This window comes from Geospiza fortis, unplaced genomic scaffold, assembly GCF_000277835.1.
Source record: "Geospiza fortis unplaced genomic scaffold, GeoFor_1.0 scaffold246, whole genome shotgun sequence".
Lineage (NCBI taxonomy): Eukaryota > Metazoa > Chordata > Aves > Passeriformes > Thraupidae > Geospiza > Geospiza fortis.
The window spans coordinates 103,974-125,763 of NW_005054476.1; the positions used below are offsets into that span (position 1 = coordinate 103,974).

Sequence of the window (21,790 nt, forward strand, 5' to 3'; positions counted from 1 at the left end):
ACCCGGGAGCTCCCGGAGGCGCCCGCAGACGATCGTGTTTCCTCGGGAGCAGGCGCGGCTTTGGGTGCAAGTATCAAAACAGGGCATTGAAATACTCCTGCGACAAGAGATAACGGGAGGAGAGGAAAAGGAAGATGGCCATACGGCTTATTTCCCCTTTTAAAAATAACCGTAGTTATTTTCTCTTTTATCGCTGGCAATAAGGTGGCTTCCGAGCGTGTGTTGGTTTATACTGGAAAATTTTTTTTTCAGAAGTACTTTAGAATATTGAATTACTTAGTTTCATACGGATATTTTATTTTTTTTATTACAGAAAGTTTGTTCAGAATAACGCTGAAATATCTGTAAGATTAAAGCACTATGTTTTGAATTTTTTTCATGTCCTACGCAATAAGGCTAGGCACAAGCCAACGTAGGAGGCGCGGGATACAGAGATCTTACACTGTCCTGAATGCGTAGAAAACAGCCATAACTGAGTTCACACTGTTGTGAGGGACTTTGTGAACTCCTTCCAGGCTGGAAATGTTTCTAACCCCAGAGATAAGAGGAATGGTTAGTAGAAGAGAAGGATCTCTGCTCTCGGTTGTAAGATCTTATCTAATAGTGGATGGTGGAAGGGGGGGGATGAGATGGATGTGAGATAGGGTTAGAGTAGTTACAATAAGAGATTTTTGTTTGGTGTACTTTTGCTGTTTTGTTTGCTTTGTTTCACAGCAAAGTTTTCCTTGGGTTAGATGCTTCTGCTGTTAGAAGGGAAGTAATTTGTGGGATGTAATTAATTTTTATGTTAGCAAATTAAATACTAAGTCCAGGTGCTTTTCTCAGTGGTGTAGCAGGTGAAGCCATAGCTTCAGACATTCTAGCTGAGGTATGTGCAAACTTTTTACTTTTCTGGATGATTACGCTGAGTGTAGCAGAGAGTGTCTTTCCCATGAGAACCCGGAATTTAATCTGAATAGTCAAGTATGACGAAACCTGTCTCAATGAATATGATGGTAAGGTTACCTTTTGTTAGTTGATATCTCAGTAATTATTAAGGTAAACTAATTTAAATGGAATGGTAGCATACTGAACTTATCTACTAAGGAAATACCTATTTTTAATATCTTACTGTGTATAATTCTAAAATCATAGAAGTAGGCTGCACTGTGTGAGTAGTAGTTTTAGTAGTTCTTGCCTTCAGTAGAGAAAAACTGTGAAGGTAATGGAGGAATTTGGTAAGAGAAACTTGTTAGAAGTGCATCCTGCTGGTCTTTTGAAATGTTTTGCAACTCTAGCCTTTTTTCCATTGTATTTCCTGCTAATGATTTTAAGGTAGATACAAAGAAAGAACTTCAGTGGAAGTGGCTTTCAGGAAGCATGAGAATCTAGATACTTGGGAAAACACTGGTCTTTTCTCTGTCAAAACCTCGTGCCTACCCAAGTATGCTTTAAGGATGGCGCACTTGCATTGCAGCAGCAAGCTTTGATTGCAACAGCAGACGCAAGATTCACTGCTATATATGTTTGTGTTAACTTTTTCAGAGAACGAAAGGTTGTTTTCTTTGCTTTTTTTTTTCCCAAGATAACTTTGGACTCTGCCTTGCACATCTTGGGAGGAGTTGGGAACATGAGAGATAGGAAAAGAGGAAGGCAGGAAATAATACACCTCTGACTGCTTGTGCTACCACTTCATGCACCAAGCACACTTGAGGCTTTCTTTAAGTAATGCTACATTAGCAATTAGATGTATTAAGAGATGAAAAAGGGCTTTATATTTTAGAACAAATCAAGGTCTTGCCTACATTTGAAAATTGTTAAGAATTTCTTAGCTGTAATTGTTTTCTTTAGACCTCATCATCTTATTACCAAAGTTAACATGTAATTATGGAGAATGTGTTAAGTAATGTATGTAGTATGAAGTGGCAACAAGACTGTTAGTTGACTTTTCCCCCTCATTTTTTAGATTACAAAATAATGAATGATGGATAGACTTAAATGTTAACCAGAGTTTTTAATGAAAGAACATTTGTCAAAATCAAAGAAATGCTTGTACGATAAGATTGATTTCAATGCTTTTGTTTCTATTTTTATCAAATGTATGACATTTGCACCATGATTGATTAATAAGTATCAGTGTATTTACAGAATTATGGGATAGTCCTGATTTTCTATCAGTGTCAGCTGATTCTATGAAGTTCATATGATTCTACAAAGTGCAATCAGAAAAAATATTGCAAATGTAAGAATAGTAATCAAAACTTTTGGTCACTTTTTACTAGATGTAAAATGTGTTAATTAGAATTAATCCAGAATTTGTTCCCGGAATATTGGTTTTATTCAGTATGTGAATATGGAGTCCCTAGAAAAATCTGAATAGCAAAAACATGATTGGATGTCTGCTATAACCAAGTATCCTCTTCGTGAAAGTAGTTAGAATTAAAACCTAAAGCACTATCTATGGGCAATATTAAATTAATAAAGCACTGAGTCCCTTAGGCACTACAGTAGTTATTTATGGTGCTGTGGGATAATGGCATGTTTGTATTTATATGAAGATAACTTTATATCATATTTTATATGAAATAAATTATTCTGTGTTCCACTTAAGTTTTTTGGCCTAGCTCCAGATTTTAAATCAGGTACCTAAACTCACCTTAGTCATTAATGGGGTTTTTTCCCCCCTCCCATTTTCCTCCATTTGTGTCAGTATGTTTATTGCCTTTGTTGTGACTGGCGTTGGCAGTGCAGTTGGAGTCCAGACATCTGTTGTCTTATTGACCCTTCAAAACAACTGGGTTTTGGTTGTTTTGGGAGTTTGTAAAATTATTCTAGGAGCTCTGAGAAGAAAAAAGTTCTCATTTAGAAAGAAGTTGTAAAAATAAGTTACCTTTTTCTTCATGTGCTCAAAAGCCTAGAAAATATCCATTTTTCTTTTATTGTTGTCTTTCTGTTGGCTGATCTTTGGAAAATTTTTTTACAGTGGACCAACTATATTCATGGGTGGCAGGATCGATGGGTAGTTCTGAAAAGCAACACACTCAGTTATTACAAGTCTGAAGATGAAACAGAGTATGGCTGCAGAGGCTCTATCTGTCTGAGCAAGGCTGAGATTACAGTAAGTACAATTTTATTATTGACATCATTCATGTTTTGAGGTGCTATATATTTGTGTCTGGTGAAAGCAAACATGGGTACGGCAAATTCTTTAAGGTCATCTTATGACAGTGGCATCAGTGGAGCACTGTGGAGCAGGACAAGGAATTCCTAATGCTGAAACAAACTCTTTTAATTTGTGGCTTCGGCAAGCAACTTTTCATTTCTTACACTAGAGGGTTTTGTGGGTGAATAGACTGTCTGCCTCTGAAGGGTGCAAAGTTTTTTCCATGGGTCAATTTAAAATTCCTGACCAGCTTCCCAGAGGAGGTACCATCCTTCACAGTCTTTGCTCTAGAAAGAGGGTAGTGGTTCTTTGACTGTGATTCTTGACTTTCTGAACACAACTGTGTAGGTTTCCAGAAGAAAATGTTCGTCTCTGTGAAAAAATGTTCTTCTCTGTTCTTCTTCTTTCTCTGAACAAGTTAGTGTGTTGCTGTTTTTGTCAAATGCTAAAAGAAGGTTTGGAATAGACTGATAAGAATAAAGAGCCTCTATATAAATGAGCATAAGTGTTATGAGGAGTGGCTGAGGGGGCTGGGGTTGCTTAGGCTGGAGAAGAGGAGGCTGAAGGGGGGACCTTATGTCTTCTTAAACTATCTGAAAGGAGGTTGTAGCAAGTTGTATTTCAGTCTCTTCTTCCAGGTAGGAAGTGAACAGATGACCTCAGGTTGTCTCAGGGGAGGTTTAGATTACACGGTAAAAATGCTTCGCAGAAGGGGCTGTAAAACATTGAAACAGGATGCCCAGGGCAGCAGTGGAGTTACCATCCCTGCAAGTGTCAAAAAAAGTGTGGATATGGCACTTGATGGCATGGTGAATGTGGTGGTGCTGGGTTGATGGTTGGACTTGATAACATTAGAGTTTTTTTCCCAACATTTATGACTCCATGAAAAATTAAAAATATTAATTGGTCTTAAAAGATAAAGGAAAAAATCTGCTTTTTTGGCTTTTAGAATTACAATACACATTAGGACTAATAGTTATCAAAAAGCATGCTGTAGTCTTTCTGCAATACTGTTAAATAGTCTGTCCAGTTATGTGATTTAGAGTAAAAATAGCCGGACTTTCACATATCACACAAATAACTAAAGTAGCAGTGTTAAATCTTAGCATGTATGTTGACAAATTCCTAAAGTAGCAGTGTTAAATCTTAGCATGTATGTTCTTAGTCCACCAAATATGTGGAATTTTTTCAAGTTGAATTAAGGATGATGAACAAGAAGTATTCTTCCTTACTGATAATCAGCTTACAAAGAGAATTTTATTTAACACCTCTTGGTTTAAAAAAAAAAGACTGAATTGATTACATCAACCGAATGTATTTTGGAGAAAAGCATGTGAAGAAAAGGAGGAAGTTTTTACATTTAGATGTCTGGCAAGTATTGTAGTCATCTAAAAATTTAAACAGTTCATGTTATGTGTTTTACTTTTTTGAACTGTTTGTGCTTCTAGAACTTCCTCAGGATGGGTTCTCACTGAGGTGTATCTATGGCAGTTTTTTGAGCCTATGATCAGAACTTCAAAAAATCTATCAAGAGGCAAGAGCTTAACATGCCAACCAGGCAGAGAGAGAAAGGTGTTGGCAAGGATGTAGCCAAAGGGCATCTGCAGGCGTGCCGTACAGCACATCTCAGCAGCCTGAATTCCAGCTGCGGAATGGTTTAGTGAGAGCTTATAGGTATACCACCATTTCTGCTGGAATGTTTTGGTACATTGCAGTTTACAAAGGGAAGCAAGCTGGCAAGCGTGTCTTCAGACTAGGATGTATGTAACACTGGAACTTCTTACAGGTACCTTTTTTCTTTTTATCTGTGGCACTTCTTAGATCTGGTAACTTGCAGTTGAATTGATGCATCTGCTTTTAAGTTCTTGAACTTCTTGAATACATGGAGGAGGAATTAAAAGCATCCGCAGTTCTAAAGGTTAATCGGGTATTTTAGTTCTGTTTATGTTCAGGCTCGTGCTTTGTGAATGGTATTTGACAGTTCATTTGGTAGATGGTATTCCTGAAAGCTAGTAAGTTCCAGTTAGTTATATTTAGCTGCAATTAAAGTTATTGTTTAGAAGTTGAGGAATACCATTGGATCATTTCATGTCTTTAGCATATAGAAATACACTTTTGAAACTGTCTTGTAATTATTCTCTCTTTGTTTTGCAGAGGGTGTACTTTAATGCCATTGATGCTTCTGTTGCTTCTGCAACAATGATAATTGTTTAGTAGCAAATTGAATATTGTATTTTGTACTCATGTTAAAACTTAATTTTTCAATCAAAAATTGGTTATGCTCAAAGATAAATGTTTAAGGCATTCTTCATGAGGCACATAGTTGATCTTTACTTCTGAATCCTCATATGTCTTCAGTAACTATAACTTTCCAGCATGTATTTAAATGCATAGGAAAACACCAGTTGCTGATAAAATAAGTTTTGAAATTATAATGTGTGGAAACTACTTTTGCTCTCAGTGGAACTTACTATTTACTGAATGATTAGTAATTAATTTGGTAATGAGGGGATGTCAGGTTTCTTATTGGCTTAATTTGGTTGCACTGATTTGATGTAGTTGATATCTTAATCTTTAATATTTTCCAACAATCTTTCACTATACTGTAAGTTCAGTTTCCCTTGATCTTGCTGATCCGGAGTCAGACTGATTAACTACTTCTATCTTAACCTGTTGTATTTCAGTTAAGTTTTCTGTAGTATGAGGTGGTGTTGATAACTGTAATGTTCCCTTGTAGGAAAGGGTAGCTGTATTTTCATGAAGCTTTCTTTTAGGCACTTGGATTAGGTATGCAAGTTTGAATCCAATGGGGAATGTAGTGATTTTTTGTGCATAGTTAACTCTACTGTTATATAAAATGACCACATTTTGTTAGGATATAAGCATAAATTTGGAAGTTTGCTGTCACTGAGCAGTATTACTGTACTTTCAGCAACGAAGATGAGTCTAATTATAAGTCGTAGTATTAACTGAGACATGAATATTGTATGCAGAAACCCACAGTTGCTTCTGCTCTTATTGGATCATTTGTATTTTACTGGGTAGGGGTTGATAGATAATTTTATGGGAATATTTTGTAAGACGCTCATCTCTTCCCTTTATTTGATGAAAGAATACTAGTTAAATTTATGCTTGTTAGCATAGCTTTTTGTGCTTCAAGTGTAGAATTATATTGTCATATATCCAGGACAGGTATGGCCATGTGACAGTAACCTGTCATTGAATGAAAAATAGGGGATCTGGTTAGACTACTGTGACTGAAAACAGCTGATTTCTCTGGAATAGATGAACAAAGGATGATAATTTATTGTATACTCACTGGATTACATCAAGTAAAGAACTGGCCAAATGAATTAAGTTTGAGGAAGGATGATGAAGGTCAGTATATGATGCTAGGTGACTTGCTTTTATCCACATAAGACAAAACACCTCAAAGGTGTTTAATTGGTTTATAACAGGCTGGAGGCTGAAACTGAAAATGAAAGTTCTGCTGTATGGTCAGTGGATGAGATGAAATTATGCATATAATAGAAAGTTCACATATGGACAAACTTAAGCTTTGTTATATTAATCTAGCCTGTGCATAGTAAATTAGTGTTGTTGATGGTAGTCAGTGCCAGTTGGTCTTTATTAAGAATACCCTTCTTTATCTTAAAGTTTTGTAGTTCATTCATTCTTGAAGTCAGACTTCCAGTGGGGAATTCTGTGTACAAGGTTAGAATGGATGTTCATGGCAGTTGTGTTAATGTGGGTCCCCGGGGCATGGTTGTGGAGTTGGAAGGTTTGGGTCTGTTATTGAAAGAACAAAAAGAAAATGCCCTGTAGATCTGGAAGTCCAACTTTCAGGCAACCTGGTCCATAAGCTTGTGCTGTCTTTGCTTTGATTGCTGTGTCTGTTCTCACAGTGCCATCACCACTGTTGTACAGAGTGACTTGCACTAATTCATGTAGTCACAGCATGATAAATCAAGAGTAAAATTGTATGCTCTGCCCCCCACTTCAGGCAATCTAAGAGGAAGGCCAACATTAATTTAATCATGGTAGGAATTTATATTAATAGATTCTCAAATCTCTTTATGGAATTCTTAATAACAAAGTGTTTATCTGATGAATTCTAGGGGGTTTTGCCTGGTCAGAGTAGCTCTAAAAACTGTTTAGAGAAGTGTAATGCTTGGTAAAATAAGAGTGCTTAAACTCAGCTATGTGTGAACTTTGTATTTTTTGTCCCTAGAAGTGACTAGCTACACAGGAAGAGTTCCAGAAGCTCATGTTCCAGCTTAAAACTTCAGCTTTTCTACTGATAGAATCTATATTTGCCATATTGCTTTAATCCAGTGATTGATACTTGTCTTCTTTCCTGTGTATATTATTTATGTAGAAAAGCCTTTTGGTTTTAGTTGCTTAAACCAGATGCAATAACTGTGATGCAATGGTTTTCCTTGGCTTTGGTTATATGCAATGATGTATATGCATATCAAAACCTTTATGGAAACTTGCTGTTGGTTTGTAGTTTGGGGTTTTTGGAGTGCTTTGCTATTTTATTGTGTCGTAAAGAGACAATTAGACAGCTCTGTGGAAATGCCTGACCTAGGACTGTGCAATAAATTCAGCTTGCACAGCGGAGATACTTTCAAGTAAACACGTTTGTTGGGGATTTTTTCTTCCAGAAATTGGAAAGTACAGTTGCTTAATGAAGGCAGTAATGACATTTTATATTAATATAAAATTGCCAGCCAGCCATTTAGCTTTAGAATGAACTTCTAAAAGGTGTGGGGGTTGAGTATCTGTTATGAATATCTGGAGCTCAGGAAAAGCAAGAAGATAGAAAATGGAAGTCTGTCTGAGGGACAGCTTAGTGAATTGTCTTAGCTTTTTTTTCCTTCCTAAGTAGTAGTAAATTGTTGTGTAAAGAACTTCATAAATATTCATTTTATAAATTAGGACAGATGTAAACATGTGTTACTTTTAGTTTACAAAATTAACAAGAACACTGTACATGAAAGAGCTAAACTGGCAGATCTCCATTTTAAATTTCTCATTTCATTGTAGTCTGAAGAGAGACTGACATGTTTGTATCCAGTAATCAACCACTAAAAATAAAAATCTAACTCCACTTTTTAAAGATATGGTTAGTTGAACAGCCACCTTTCCTCACTCTAGTAGTATTTCTGTTTTATTTATAGAGTGATACTGACCACCATTAATAATTCAGCACTTGTGAGATGAAGTACCAATTGACATTTTTAAAAGCAGATTGACAGGTTAACAGAAAGTGCTTCATATGCTTATCAATTAAAACACATGCAGAACTTTCCTATGAATTTTTTTCACAGAAACATCAAACCCTACAAATACCTAAGTTTTATGATAAAGATGTGTCTTTTTAATTGAAGGAGATGTCAGTGCTAGAGAAGTGTTCTTAGTAGCATGAGGAATCATATCTTACAAAGCAGACTTTCAAAAAGTCATCTTGACATTAACAATATATTGATGTGTTTCTTTTACACTTTATACAATGTGAAATCTAACAGTATTTTGGACTCAGTTGATGTGGTATTATATAGAAGTGGTATAGAGGAAATAAAGTTCGGATTTACTTTTTTTCTAGCTACTGCATCAAAATTTGATCTTGCTAAAATACCTGCTTATGATAAAAGAATGCTGTAATTGCAGTTGGTATCTACTCTTAGGTTTGCTGGAGTTTGTTGCTGGTTAAGTTGAATGGGAACTAATAGGTGTTAGTTTGTGAAAGTTTTTATTAAAAAGGCTAAGCCATAAGGCCATGCCCTGGGCAGAAACACTATCAGAAAATTTGTAGTAATTGCTGATTGCTTGGATAAATATTGTTTCCAGCTGTCTGAGGTTGGAAAACAATCTGGTGTAGCATGACATGATGGGCATTTAAGTGAATAATTAATTTTTTGTAATTTGATAAAGTGTCTTCTCAGCCTTAGTTGCTTCTAAAAAAATGACCTGAGTAAACTAAGACTTATATTATAAGCCCTAACTAGGTCAGGGTTTATTTAGGTCATGTGGCAATGAGTACTGTTTGGCTTTGGTGTGTGTCTCAATCAAGTAGTTAAATCAAGACTGGGGGGAGATTTCAGCTAAATGGGAAATGGACATTCTAAATAGAGGTGAATGTATTTAGGAGTACTTTGTTATATTTGAAAGGCCTGAGATGATTTTGTTCTGGAGAGGAAAATGCCAAAGAGCAACAGGATAGGGAGGAAAGGAAAGGGAGTAAATGCCTAGGAGATAATGACACTGGGCTGCTGCTGGTTTGGCATGTGGAAGTTCCTTGAAATACAGGATTTTCCTGGACAATTAGCTTTAGCATTCACATCCTTTGTACAAATTTTTGTATGCCTCTGAGTTATCTGAACCAGCCACTGATGGGTTGATGTGAAATGAAAATGTGTGTATATATTGAACTTCTGTAAAATGCTAACATCCTGGTCAAGCAAAAAAGAATTATTTGGCATGGTGGAGAAATGGATAAGTTCTTCTGTAGTGTGTATTGAAGAAATTAGGTCAGAAATGGAAAAATACACATCCAGATCAGCTCAGTGAAGCTGTTCTTTGTACTATGATGCAAGTTCTAAAATGATTAAGATGTACATTGTAGATTTTTTTACGTTAACCAAATATCTTACCCTTACTTAATATTGCTGAAGAATTAGTTTTTAGTATTTGAATGTAATCATGTGTTACCACACTCTTGAAACTAAGGCTGTAATCCAGCAGTATTTTTCGTTTTATTATCAGAGAGAATACAGTTCCACAACATGACTTTTTTTATTAAGATAATTAAATTCTAACACTGTTCATTATTTGACATACACTTCAGGGTCATAATACTTGCCTGTGGATCAGTATATTGGAGCAGTTTCATGCTGTGGAGTATTTCTTGTAGATGTATACCAAGTCTTGAATAAATTCAGTGGTTTAGGTATTAAAGCTATGATTTTATAGCTCAGCAAATTTTTATATGCTGCTTGCAATCCTTATTCTTGCTCAATCTGAATTTCTATGCATTTTTGTAAGATTGATTTATAGTTGATTTCTTGTTCAGGAATATGTTTGGTTCGTATGTCACTCCCTCCAGGGCTGTACTGTTGCTCAACAGTCCTCCTAGGCAACTTGCCGTTTATCATCTGGTGTGTCTTGTGATAGCTGTTAATGACATTTTCAACAGCTCTGTTGAGGTTTTTTACAGTATTAGACCTCACTTTTGGATATGCATTCATAGAATACGAAGTCAAAGAGTCGGAATATTTTCCATCTGCTAATATGCAGCCACAGCTGGCCATCTCTTTTTTAGATGCTTCCTGAAGATTAACTGCACTTTCTGTTCATACATTGAAAATAGTTTGTCATAGATGACTGTTGTTTTCTTCTTCTCCCAGTTAAGCTTCTTTCCTCCTCCTTTAGGCATATACTTTAGTTGCTATTTTCCCATGTTCATGTTGAATTCTATTAGGGTGAAATCCATCAAATAATGTGGCCAATTTCACCACTTTTTAAATCTGTTTGATGTGTTTTTCCTCTCAACTGAAGCCTGTCATTCCTTAGTTAAGAGGACTAGTTGGAATAGAATTAATTTACTATGCCAGGTCTCCATGTACTTAACTGAAGTTGTACTGTAACTGGTGTCTGATATATTTGTAAAGCTTTTTAAGTTGCTGTCTTTTAAGGATAAGTGTTGCTCTTTCTAAAGTTCTCTTTTACAGCTTTTTCAAAACTAATTATGTGTGCATATATACATCTAAATGTATACGCATACAAATATATATTAAAGAATTAGAGGTAGCTGTGGTGGCGAAGTTTAGACTGACAATTCAGTTCAATTTTGAACTTTAGAATGAAAGCTTTTAGACTGACATTCATTAGCAGCATACCTTGTCTTTTTAATTAGTTCTTACATATTTTTAATTATTGCTATAAGTTACTACACAGTAACCATTATAATCTTGTATTCAAAGCAGTCACTTATATCTGACATCCTAAATTATCTGTAACTGTGCAGTACCATCTAGCCGCTACCATATTTCTAGCCTGATAGCTTTGTTCTTGATGGTCCTAGTTGCTGAGATGAAGGTAACCTAATTGGAGAACTCTTCAGTGAGTGATGGGGAAGGTTGGATGACAGGACAGGTGTAGAACTGTGGCATACATCTTTGGCCAAAACACACAGACAGACCCAAATTAGGATCCTTTGTAAGCATCTTTTAATATATGACTGGGGCACTGTGATGCTGGAGAGGTGGTCCTTTCCCAGTTGCAGCGTTGTGGCTTCCTTGCCCTGTTACTCAAGTGTTTGGGTTTTTTAAGTTAGCGCTGCTACCAAGAGCAAAACCAGCCTTCCCAGCTGTGGAGGCTGCATTTTTTCACTGACTGGTATTTGACCATTAAGGAATTGTTTATGGTTCTGGGGCTATGGCTTTTCATCTGTGTCTGTAGTTTCAAGGTTTTTGATATCTCGTGCTTAAATTTTGTATCATAACAAGAGATACCTGGTTCCAAGGTCTAGTTGATAGAACCAGTTTTCATAACAAGCTAATGAGATCAGTTCAGGACTGGGAATTGCATAGTTAGCATAAGTCCTGTTGCTAATAATGTTCATACTGCATTTGTAGAAATGCTTATACAGTTGCACTGTGTTAAGTTGCTTACTTTTGGATTCAAACCAGCTAATCTTAAGTCTTAGCGTGATGCTTCGGCAGGTACATCAGGCCTTTATTCTAGCTGGAATGCCACTGAAATTCCTAGAACAGGAATTTCCATTCCCATCACCATGAATCTAGGTCCAGAATGTCTACACTGTCAGCTCAATACAGTACTGTGAAGCATGGCTTTTCTGTTAGGGTGGAGTACCTTCCCTGGATATTCACTCATGGTTTGCTTGTGAAATCCATATTGTTCTCTTGACACTGGTGTGTGTGAGAGTGCTGGGTCTCCTGTGCCACACTGCAGTATACTGTGTGAGGTACAACTAAATTAATATATAAATACTTATCTTAGGAGTGCAGCAGTGTGAGTGTGATTCCTATGTTTGACTGTCCAGTAAAACTAACCTTTAAAAAAAGTGGCTCAGGCAGTGTTTTCTGCATTCTCTAAAGCTGATACAAAATTGCTTGGCGTCCATCCTGATTAATAACTATAGTTTCTTGCTGCATATTATGTGCTTCCTAAGAAGTTTAACGTGGTGATTTGTAATCAATTCTGGGTTGATGTTTTTCTATAGTTTTTTTCCTGTGGCTGGTGCATGTTGTTGGTAGGTAATGCAAATATTTTGTTCCAACTAGAAACCTGAGAGGTATCATATGAATTTGTTTGCAGGGGGTTCACTTAGACTTGGTTCTCACCAAAGCAGTAACATGTATGCTTCCATTTCCATAACTGATAGTTAGCTCTAAAAGTAAGTTTTATGAGTTAGACCAAGTTTGAAATTCTTCAGACTATGTTTAAACAGGACAGATCCATTGCTTATATCCTGATTTCTCTCTGTGTGTCTCTAAATCTGTTAATACCGAGTTACTAATCCACAGAGTTTTTGCATGTATCTGTAGTCACTAGTAAATCTCTTAAGGTGACATTTGCAAGCACATGCTGGTTTACAACTATTTCAGCCTTGCCCTCTTTCTTCTAGTAAAACAGCGCCATTCCATGTCTTTGACTAATTTTTAGCTGACATTTCAAGTACACATTTGTTATACTCTAGGTCTTGCTATTTAGTGTTTTTTCAGTAGGCACTTGAGAATAGCAGTGTCAGGGGTATGTTTACGTATAAACCAACACAGCATGACTACCTACTAATTCCACTTCATTAACACAAAAATAATTTGATAAAATAATAATCTAAAAAATCATATAGTGTAAGATAGTGCCCTGTAAGATAAATTATTTCCTCACAAATAATTATGAAAATTGTTTTTATATTATCAACTTCTGCATCTGAATCTACTTGGCAGGTGTGCAGAAAAACAGATTGACCAGGTTTACACCTGAGATCTGTAATTTCAAATTTTAAGTGTGGGTTCAATGCTAAAGTAACACACACTGTACACTTGATCCAGACTTAAAAGGACAGCTCTCCCATGAGAGAGCTTCTTTGCAATGGATTAAACCAAGCTAATTTTAAATTTGCATGCTGTGCTAACAGACTAATTTTAAATTCTGCTTACATGCTTCTGCTTTCGCTGGCCTCTACTTTAGCTAGGTTTTGAAAATATCATTATTTAGAAGAAAATTTAGTGTTCAAAGGCATTTTGAGAAGAAAATATCCTGACTCAATACCTGAAGTGGAATATTTGGGTAGTAGCAAATAATGTAAAAACATTGTATAGCTTTTATAGTTTTAAGCCTGTTTTCTTTGTAAGTTTTTTTTCTACATGTGCAAATATGCCATTATGAGAAAGTTTTCTTTTTAATATGCTAATGAGCTAGAAGCTAGATATCCCATATTTTGCCCCTAAAGGTTTATCACTTCCAATAGGCATAGAACTGTCTTATTTACTTGCTTGTTCGTAGTAAGGTTTTCCTGTGCTGTCATGAAACAAAATACAGTATAAATAAATGTAAAAAGAATACAACCGATCAATGTAACTAAAAAGTGGGTTCTTACTGCTTAAGAATAATGACAAGGAAAGGCAAGACATTGTAGTCCAGTGTTTCTATTAGGTTTTGACTGGATTTTAGAACTAAGAATGGGAGACTGGAATTTTGTGATGTGACTCTTGGTAGACCTTAATTTGCCAGATTTGTGGATCTACTTGGCTTTTCTTGGGGGCAGCAGGGCGCAAATATTGCAAATATAGAAAATCAGAACTTGTAATGTCTTTTGGGACTTCAGTACGTTATTAATAAAATGTATTATAATAATGAAGTATAATGCTTTCATTAAGTTGTTCCCTTCAGAGACCTAGATCCACAATAGATATTGATATTTAAAAAATCCTTGCAAAGTTAATTACTTCAGTGTTTGTAGTTCTAAAGCTAAGTGACTTCAAAATAAGTAATAGTGACAGAATGATCTTGATGAGCTTTTATGATTGCATTGAGTGTACATCGTGGGGCTGGGGGGGCTGGGGTCTGCCATGCAGCCTCCATGAGGAGATTCCTGGTTGTCCTGCACAGAACATGGTCAGCTTCAGTGGATGCGGTGTGGGGCACTCACAGCTGAACCTCACAACCACTATGTTACATCACTAGGTAAACAGCGATGGCAAAAATGCTGCTCAGCAGTGTGTAAGAAAGAGAGGAGGGAGGAAAAGGTGTGAGAAAAACTGGTTGGGCAGGAAGAGATGCTCCAGCCACAGAGTGAGATACCCTGCAGCCTGTGTAGGAGCATGTTGTGCAGGCATTTTTGGTAACCTGTGCAGGGAATCATACCGGACCAGACAACCACACTGCAACCTATTTAGAACCCAGCAGTAGCTGGATATGTTTTAACAGAGGCTGCAGGCTCCAAAGAGCCTATGCCGTAACAGATTTAGCCTGAAGAATTGCAATGATGGATACAATCCTTTCTGGAGCATGTGAAAGCATGAGGAAGGAGGGGCAGAATTAAGGTGTTAGACCATAGCCCTCATTCCCATTCCTCCTGTGCTTCTTTTGTTTCTCACTATCCAACTCTACTTTGCAATAACTTAACCCGGTTTTCCCTAAATCAGATCTGTTTGACCATGCTGGCACTAGGTAAGTGGTCTCTCTGTCTTCATCTTGACCCATGAGCTTTTCAGCGACTCTGGAGAGAAATACACTAACTTGAGAAATACTGCTATTTAGTATTTAATAAGGCAGTAATGACAATGTTTTGACTGGTCTTGTCTGATAAAATCCTAACTATGCATAATATTATTTGGTAAAACACATATTGTGATTCAGTTGATAGAATGTTTCCACTGATGACTTGAAGTAATATTCACCATGTAGAATGTAACTTTAAAATTATGTGAGTGGTACTTCATTTCACTACCTTTCTGTTCAAAGTTTTTTAAAAGTTAGCATGTTTTCAGCCATTTTACATTTTGGAAGCAGGGGACAAGTTCTTCACAGTTTAGATCTCTCATTAATTAAGTGCTTTCGAAAAATCATTTTAAGATGTGCACTTTTTCAAACTTGATTTTTTATTAGCTTATTTCTAGTTAACTAATGGCAGCCTTTGCCAGTCCCAAACTGGTTTTACATGGGAGCTGAAATACAGTTTTCATGTGTGCTTTTAGAGCTAATTCCTTCAGTCATACAGCACAGATCTTAAAGTAAACTTTTTATTTTTGGGGTTTTGTTAGCACCTCAACATAGGTACCCATACTATGTGTTCATATAACTTTTTTTTTCCTGGTATCAAATAGGTTCTTTTTTTCCTTTATTCTCATAGTCAAAGTATGTACTTCAGTGTTAGCCTCAATTCCTAGTAACCGCAATGTTTTTCTTGCTTCGATACATGCTGCTTACTGAGAATCATGGAGTGATGTTTTTAGTTTTCTTTATTTAACATCATTACCTGCTACATTGCATTGCTTTCCATTTTTCTATTCCATCAAGCTAACTAATTTTTAAGGTGCTCTTTCTCTTTTATTTCTGTAGCTCATCGTATCTTGTGCCTTACCTCTTTTTTTAACATAGGATACTGGTGTTTTCTATTACATCCTAAATTATCACATGCACATCTCTCCCTTTGACCAGTTTGCTGCCTTCTGTTGGGAGTTTTCCTTGCTTATGGATGAATACAGTGCACTTTTGGACTTCTGTCTGCTTCGAAAGTAGTACCATGTTACAGATGCAATTTATTTTATTCTGATCAAGGCTTATGCCCCTCTGTCCTTTCTTGTACTACCCAAATTATCCTGGAGTGATCTTCTGAATCTCCTGTTGAAAACTTGGGATGATAGAGGTGGTTTTGGCATTAGAGTGAATACATCGAGGTCCAGAACTTATTGAACGATCTGTGAAAACAAATAAGCAAATCTGTAAGTTGGTGGTAACTCCTCTGAACATTTGGTTTTTTTGTGGAGGAAGTGGTAGTTTGTTCAGGTACTTTGTAACTGGAGAATTTCAGGACGTTGAAGAACAGTGCAAAAAGGATGCTTTTTCCTGAATGCCATGGGAATTGTAAAAAACTAACCAGTAGATAAATTGTACTTTGCATGGTAGGACAGTGACACTTCACATGAGAAAAGCTGTGTATTCAGCTCTCTTGAGCTGGAAAAGTTGTTTATGAATAGTTATAGTCTGGCTTGTGTCTCATTTTCCAGGCTATAACTTTTCATGTCTACTTTTATAAGAGGTATTTAAGTTGAAACTGGTGAAGTTTGCTATCTTAAAAAATATTTACAAGCCTATTAACATGAAGATGCTTGCAGATAGACGTCAGAGTTGCAGAGTGGTGTTTCAGTATTTCCTCAGCAGATGAAACAAAGGGCAGAATGCACCAAGTTGTATTCCAAGTGAAAGAGAAATGATTGCCAGGTGGTTTGTCCCTATACACATGCTACATGCAAAAAACCAAATTCTGCAGGCATGAGTTACAGCATTTGCATCAATGAAATATATGCAAGTCAGTTTTACTTGATAAGGCTCTTTTTTTGTTTCTTAAAAGCTGAGTATTTGCTTTTTTAAGAGCTTTAGGTACTCTGATATAAGGCATATATGTGTAGGCCGTTTTTCAAAGAAAAAATCTGAAGTTTGTTTACCAAAACTTGGACTTGTTTACCCAATTTTCAATTACGTAACTTCTGATTGACACCATACTCAAACCCACTCAGAAAAAAGAATGTGAAGTTCTCTTAACTGGCTTTGAGTTGCACTAAGAGAAGCAAAGGGGGAATATCAGGTTTCATGTTTTAGGTTAGGCTAGATGACAGCCTCTATTGAATTTATACTAGTGACATTCATGTCTGAGATCTAAGGAATTGTAGTTTTCTTTTTCTGTAGGCCTCTTTTGTTTGTCTTGTGACCCTGTTCCCAGCTTGGGATTTTCTTAATAAGAAAACCTTCAAAATGTTAAAATAATCTCAGTTTAGGCAAGTTCTAGTTCTGCACTGAAAATAGTGGCAGAAGCACACCTTAATAAGAGTAATATGCAGACTTGAGTTGTGTCTGCTATGAACCACCCTGGCTTTCCTTGGTAAGGAAAGGACAAAATGCCATTAACACTACTTGGAGTAATGAGAGAGATCAAGCAGAAGTTTTTTCATTCAAGGTTGGGTTTTGGGGTTGTTTTCTGACATGGAGTACTCTTGAAGATTATAAAGTATATAAAATCACTTAATCTTTCCTGTGTGATTTGCCTTAAACACCTGAACCAGTATTTTTCGAGGCGATACTGCTCTGAAGCTTGTTTTATGAATACCTCAGGCTTGACAGCTGTATAGCAGGAAGGATTTTGTGGCAATGAAATCAGCTATGACTCATGAGACCCGAGCTGGCTACTTACTTCCTCAGTCACTGTAGCCAAGTGAGTGTTTTTTCATGTAAACTGCTCTTGCTTAGAATGTTCAGAATTTATGAGCTAGTATCCATTGGTTTTGGAAAGTTCTAGGGTGCTTGAATACTTTGGAATTGCCTTTGTTTCTGCAGGAGTGCCTTTTTTCTCTGCAGGTACCTTGGAAAAAGAGCTTAGGAGTCCTACAGAAAGGGTGGTTGTGGATACCGGAGGCCTATTTCTTGCAGCATGTTCTTAAATGGAATTATGATTTAGCTGTGGTGGCTTTTTGTTGGTTTTGTTTATTTTTTAATGTGGGCTCTTGAAGGCTCCCTTGGCATACACAGAGATTACCTCTGCCACAGACACTTAAACCTGTGGTTAAAACTCAGCTTTGAAAATGCTGTAAATGTTTTCAGGTGCCCCCATTCAAAGTGTCTTGATCTGGCTTTTATTCCCCAGTGCTCTCTCAATTTATGTATGTTGCTTGAGACTGCTGCAAGTTGGGTAAAAGCAGCTGAAGTTCTCCAAGGTGCTTTAAATCCTGAGGATAGATAGTGAACTCCTACTTGCTTCCTGTTCCCTGAATAACATTCCTCTTTCTTGCCTTATCTTTGTTGTGAAAGGTCATTAGGACATATCCTGGCCTCAGTACATGTCCTTAGTTTGTTACAGATGAAAATCCCTATTTATCCTCCAGGGTTGTCATGTGACTGGCTAAGAACTGTACCATTTTAAAAGAGCTTCTGAGTGCAAAAGAGGGAAAAGCAACACTAGGCTAGAAACAGTGAACCTCAGAAAGAAATTAGACCTAAATGAAATGCGTTGTGGTCTACAGGAAAAAAGTAAAGAATGGAAGAACTTCCAGGAAGCATAAAGGAATCAAACTAGTCTTATGAGAATGTTAGAAGAATAAAGGACAGACCTGAGAAGTTGTGAATAACAATTTGTGATCTTTGCTAGATGCAGCTACAGAAAACAATAAAAGTAGTTATAGCCAGAGGTAAACCAAGGAAGTTTGTCTGTAGCTTGAGGGAGGAGGAGAATGTATATAATAGGCAGCGCCTGCCACAGAGTATGTAGGGTATGTAACTGTAAAGTAACATACAGAAGTCTGCCAAGTTATCAGTGACAATGAAATGTGAACTCTGTACTCAATGGTGGAGAGCGGGGTTAATCAACAGCAACCTGATTTGTTCTGTGTTAAGAACACAGCACATGATTCAGGTGATTTGTCTTTTGTGTTCAGTTAATTCAGGGTTCTTCCAAGGAAGCATGTTTTCCAAAAAACAAAAAACAAAAATCAGAGGAGAAGGATGATAAACAATTATTTCAGTTGCCAAAAATATGGAAAATAGGCAAATGATGCATACTACTAAAGTAGGTAAACAGTAAATCATGTATCACCTGCCTAACTTCTTTTTGAAACATATTTAACCTTGTTAGTGGTTATTTCTTTTCTTTAAGCGACTTGATCTAACAAGATCGTCTGATCAGCTGTACTTGTTTATAACATGAGACTGCATGGTGAGCTGAGTATAACCCTAAACCTGATTGATAGAATCACAGAATATGCTAAGTTGGAAGGGATGCACCAGGATCACTGAGTCCAACTGCTGGTCCTGTGCAGGAGGGCTTCAAGAGTCCTGCCATATGCCCGAGGGCTTCATCCAAACGCTTGTTGAACTCTGTCAGGTGTGGTGTTGTGATCACTTCCCTCGGGAGCCTCTTCCAGTACTCAGCGACTCTCTGCGTGAAAAACTTACTCTCCATATCCAAAATAAATCTCCCCTGACTCAGCTTCATGCCACCTCCTCAGGTCCTGTTGCTGGTCATGAGAGTGAAGAGATCAGTGCCTGCCTCACAGCTTCTTGTAAGGATATTGAAGACCCACAATGAATTCTCCCCTCAGTCTCCTCCAAGCTGAAATGGCCAAGTGACCTCAGCCTTTCATAAGGCTTCCCCTCCAGACCCTTCACCATCTTTGTGACCCTCCTTTGGATGCTCTCTAGTAGCTTTATGTCTTATATTTCCATACCTGAACCTGTACGCAGTGCTCAAGGTGAGGGCACCTCAGTGCAGAACAGAGTGGGACAATCCCCTCCTTTGACTGGCTGCTCAGTTATATATATGTGTGTCTCTATATTTATAGTATACACACACACACACGTGTGTGTGTGTGTGTATATATGTATGACTTAGTCTCTTAACTACATGTAATGCATAAGTGTTTATGCAGTAAATGGTGGAGAAAAGTGTTTGAAGTATTCTCTAGACCTCAGAGAAAACATCTTTCTGTGTCTTAGCAACAAGGCATGAATTTTCAAATATATTAGAAGCTATTTTGGAAAGAAAGGGAGTACAGAAACTTGTCTTTGGAAAGGAGAGGTGATAGTCTTAAGTTACTTCCTCATATCTAACCTAAACATTAGAAGATGTTCAGGTTAGATATGAGATTCAGGGGAAAGGAAGGATGATGGTGAACTGAAGTAAGTGCACCATTTGGAAGTGTGGGATCAGTAGTGCTGCAGGCTTTTAAGATGAATTTTGGAAAGTATTTCTAATCACATACAATGTAATTGCTTGTAATTCTATCCAAGAGACTTCAAGAATGAGAGATCAAGCTGAGGAATGCTATCATGTGAGGAAAAACCTTGATAGCTAATCTTTCTAGGCTTTGTGTTTGGGTGATTTTTTGGAGTATTTCTGGATGTTGTAGATCATCACATGACTAAATGAGGGCCTGTCAGAGGAGTAGCTGGGGACAGGCATATAAGCGTGACACTTTGCTTTGGCAAGTTTGCTGTTCTAAAGCAGATAAACTTCTTTTACATATATAATAATAATAGTAATAGAAAATTCAGCTTGAAGAAGAGGGACCTAGGCTAGAAGACTTGTATTGTCCTGTGTTGGGTCTGTATGGCAAGTTTTGGTGGTGGGGGTCTACAGATGCGGCTTCTGGGTGCAGATGCAGAAATTGCCTCCATATCTCACAGACCCAGCTCTGTGTGGGTCCAAGAAGGCTGCCAAAACTGAGTTCATCAGAGATGATGGTATATTGCCTCTGTGATAACATACTAAGTGTAAAAACTGCTGTGCAGCATGGATTGGGAGAGAGGGCTGAGAATTTTTGGGAGCGACAGCTCTGCAGACACAGACATCTGTGAGGAAGGAGGGAGAACACATGATCAAGTGCTGGAGCATAGATTCCCCTGCAGCCTGTAGGGGAGACCATGGTAAATCAGATTGTCTCCCTGCGCCCATGAGCATGGGCGTGGGGAACCCATGCTGGAGCCTTCTAGCAGGACCTGTGGCTCCATGGAGAGAGGAGCCCATGTTGTAGCAGTTTGCTAGCAGGACTTGTGATCCCCTGGGAGACCCATGCTGGAGCAGGCTGTGTCTGAAGGACTGTGCCCTGTGGAAAGGACCCACGCTACAGCAGTTAAGGAAGACCTGCAGCCCCTGGGAAGGACCTATGTTGGAGACGATCACAGAGGGCTCTGACCCATGAGAAAGTTCTTATGCTGAACAGGGAAACAGCATGAGGAAGGAGTGACAGGAAGTGTTTGAACTGTCTGCAACTCCCATTCCCTGTTGCCCCACAGTGCTTGGAGGGATGAAGTAGAGAAAACCGGATAGTGAAGTTGAGCCTGGTAAGGAGGAGTGGGGTGCCTTTAAAATTTTTATTATCCTACTCTGATTTGACTGGTAATAAATTAAACTATTTTCCCTGAGTCAATGCTGTTTCACCTGTGGCAGTAATTGGTGGGTGATCTCCCTGTCCTTATCTCAATTCATGACTCTTTCATCATATTCCCTCTCCCCTAACTGGCTGAGGAGGGTAGTGCTAAGACTTGGGTGGGCACCTGGCATCCAGCCAGGGTCGAACAACCCTTTTTGTCCCTTTTTACACCCTTTTGTCTGGTTCAGTGAAGGCAAAGGAGTGTGTAGAACCAGTTTTGAAAGTTGGTTGAATTTATTAACTTGAGATGGTCAGGTATTAGGTAATTAGTAGCTATAGCTGTTTGACTTGATTTTCAATTCTTACGGTTACTGGAAGTTTTTCCTATGGGAAGTTTAAATTTCTTTAACATTGAACACTCAGATGCCTGACAAAGTATAAGAAGTTTTAAGCTTACACTTTGGTTTTTTATGTACTTTTGTTAAACTCTTTCTAGTTCATTTTTTTAATTTGTAATTTGTATTCTGTTATACTTTTC

The 21,790-nt window shown here is 37.5% G+C and overlaps 1 protein-coding gene across 1 annotated transcript in view; it reads left to right on the top strand.

Annotated features, from left to right (window-relative positions):
- The first annotated feature begins 965 nt into the window (after positions 1-965).
- Positions 966-21,790, top strand: part of CERT1 (ceramide transporter 1) — an 80,879-nt gene continuing 60,054 nt past the window's right edge. The window contains 2 exon segments of the mRNA XM_005431759.2: positions 966-995; positions 2,963-3,097. Coding sequence (XP_005431816.1) covers positions 966-995; positions 2,963-3,097 — 165 coding nt within the window.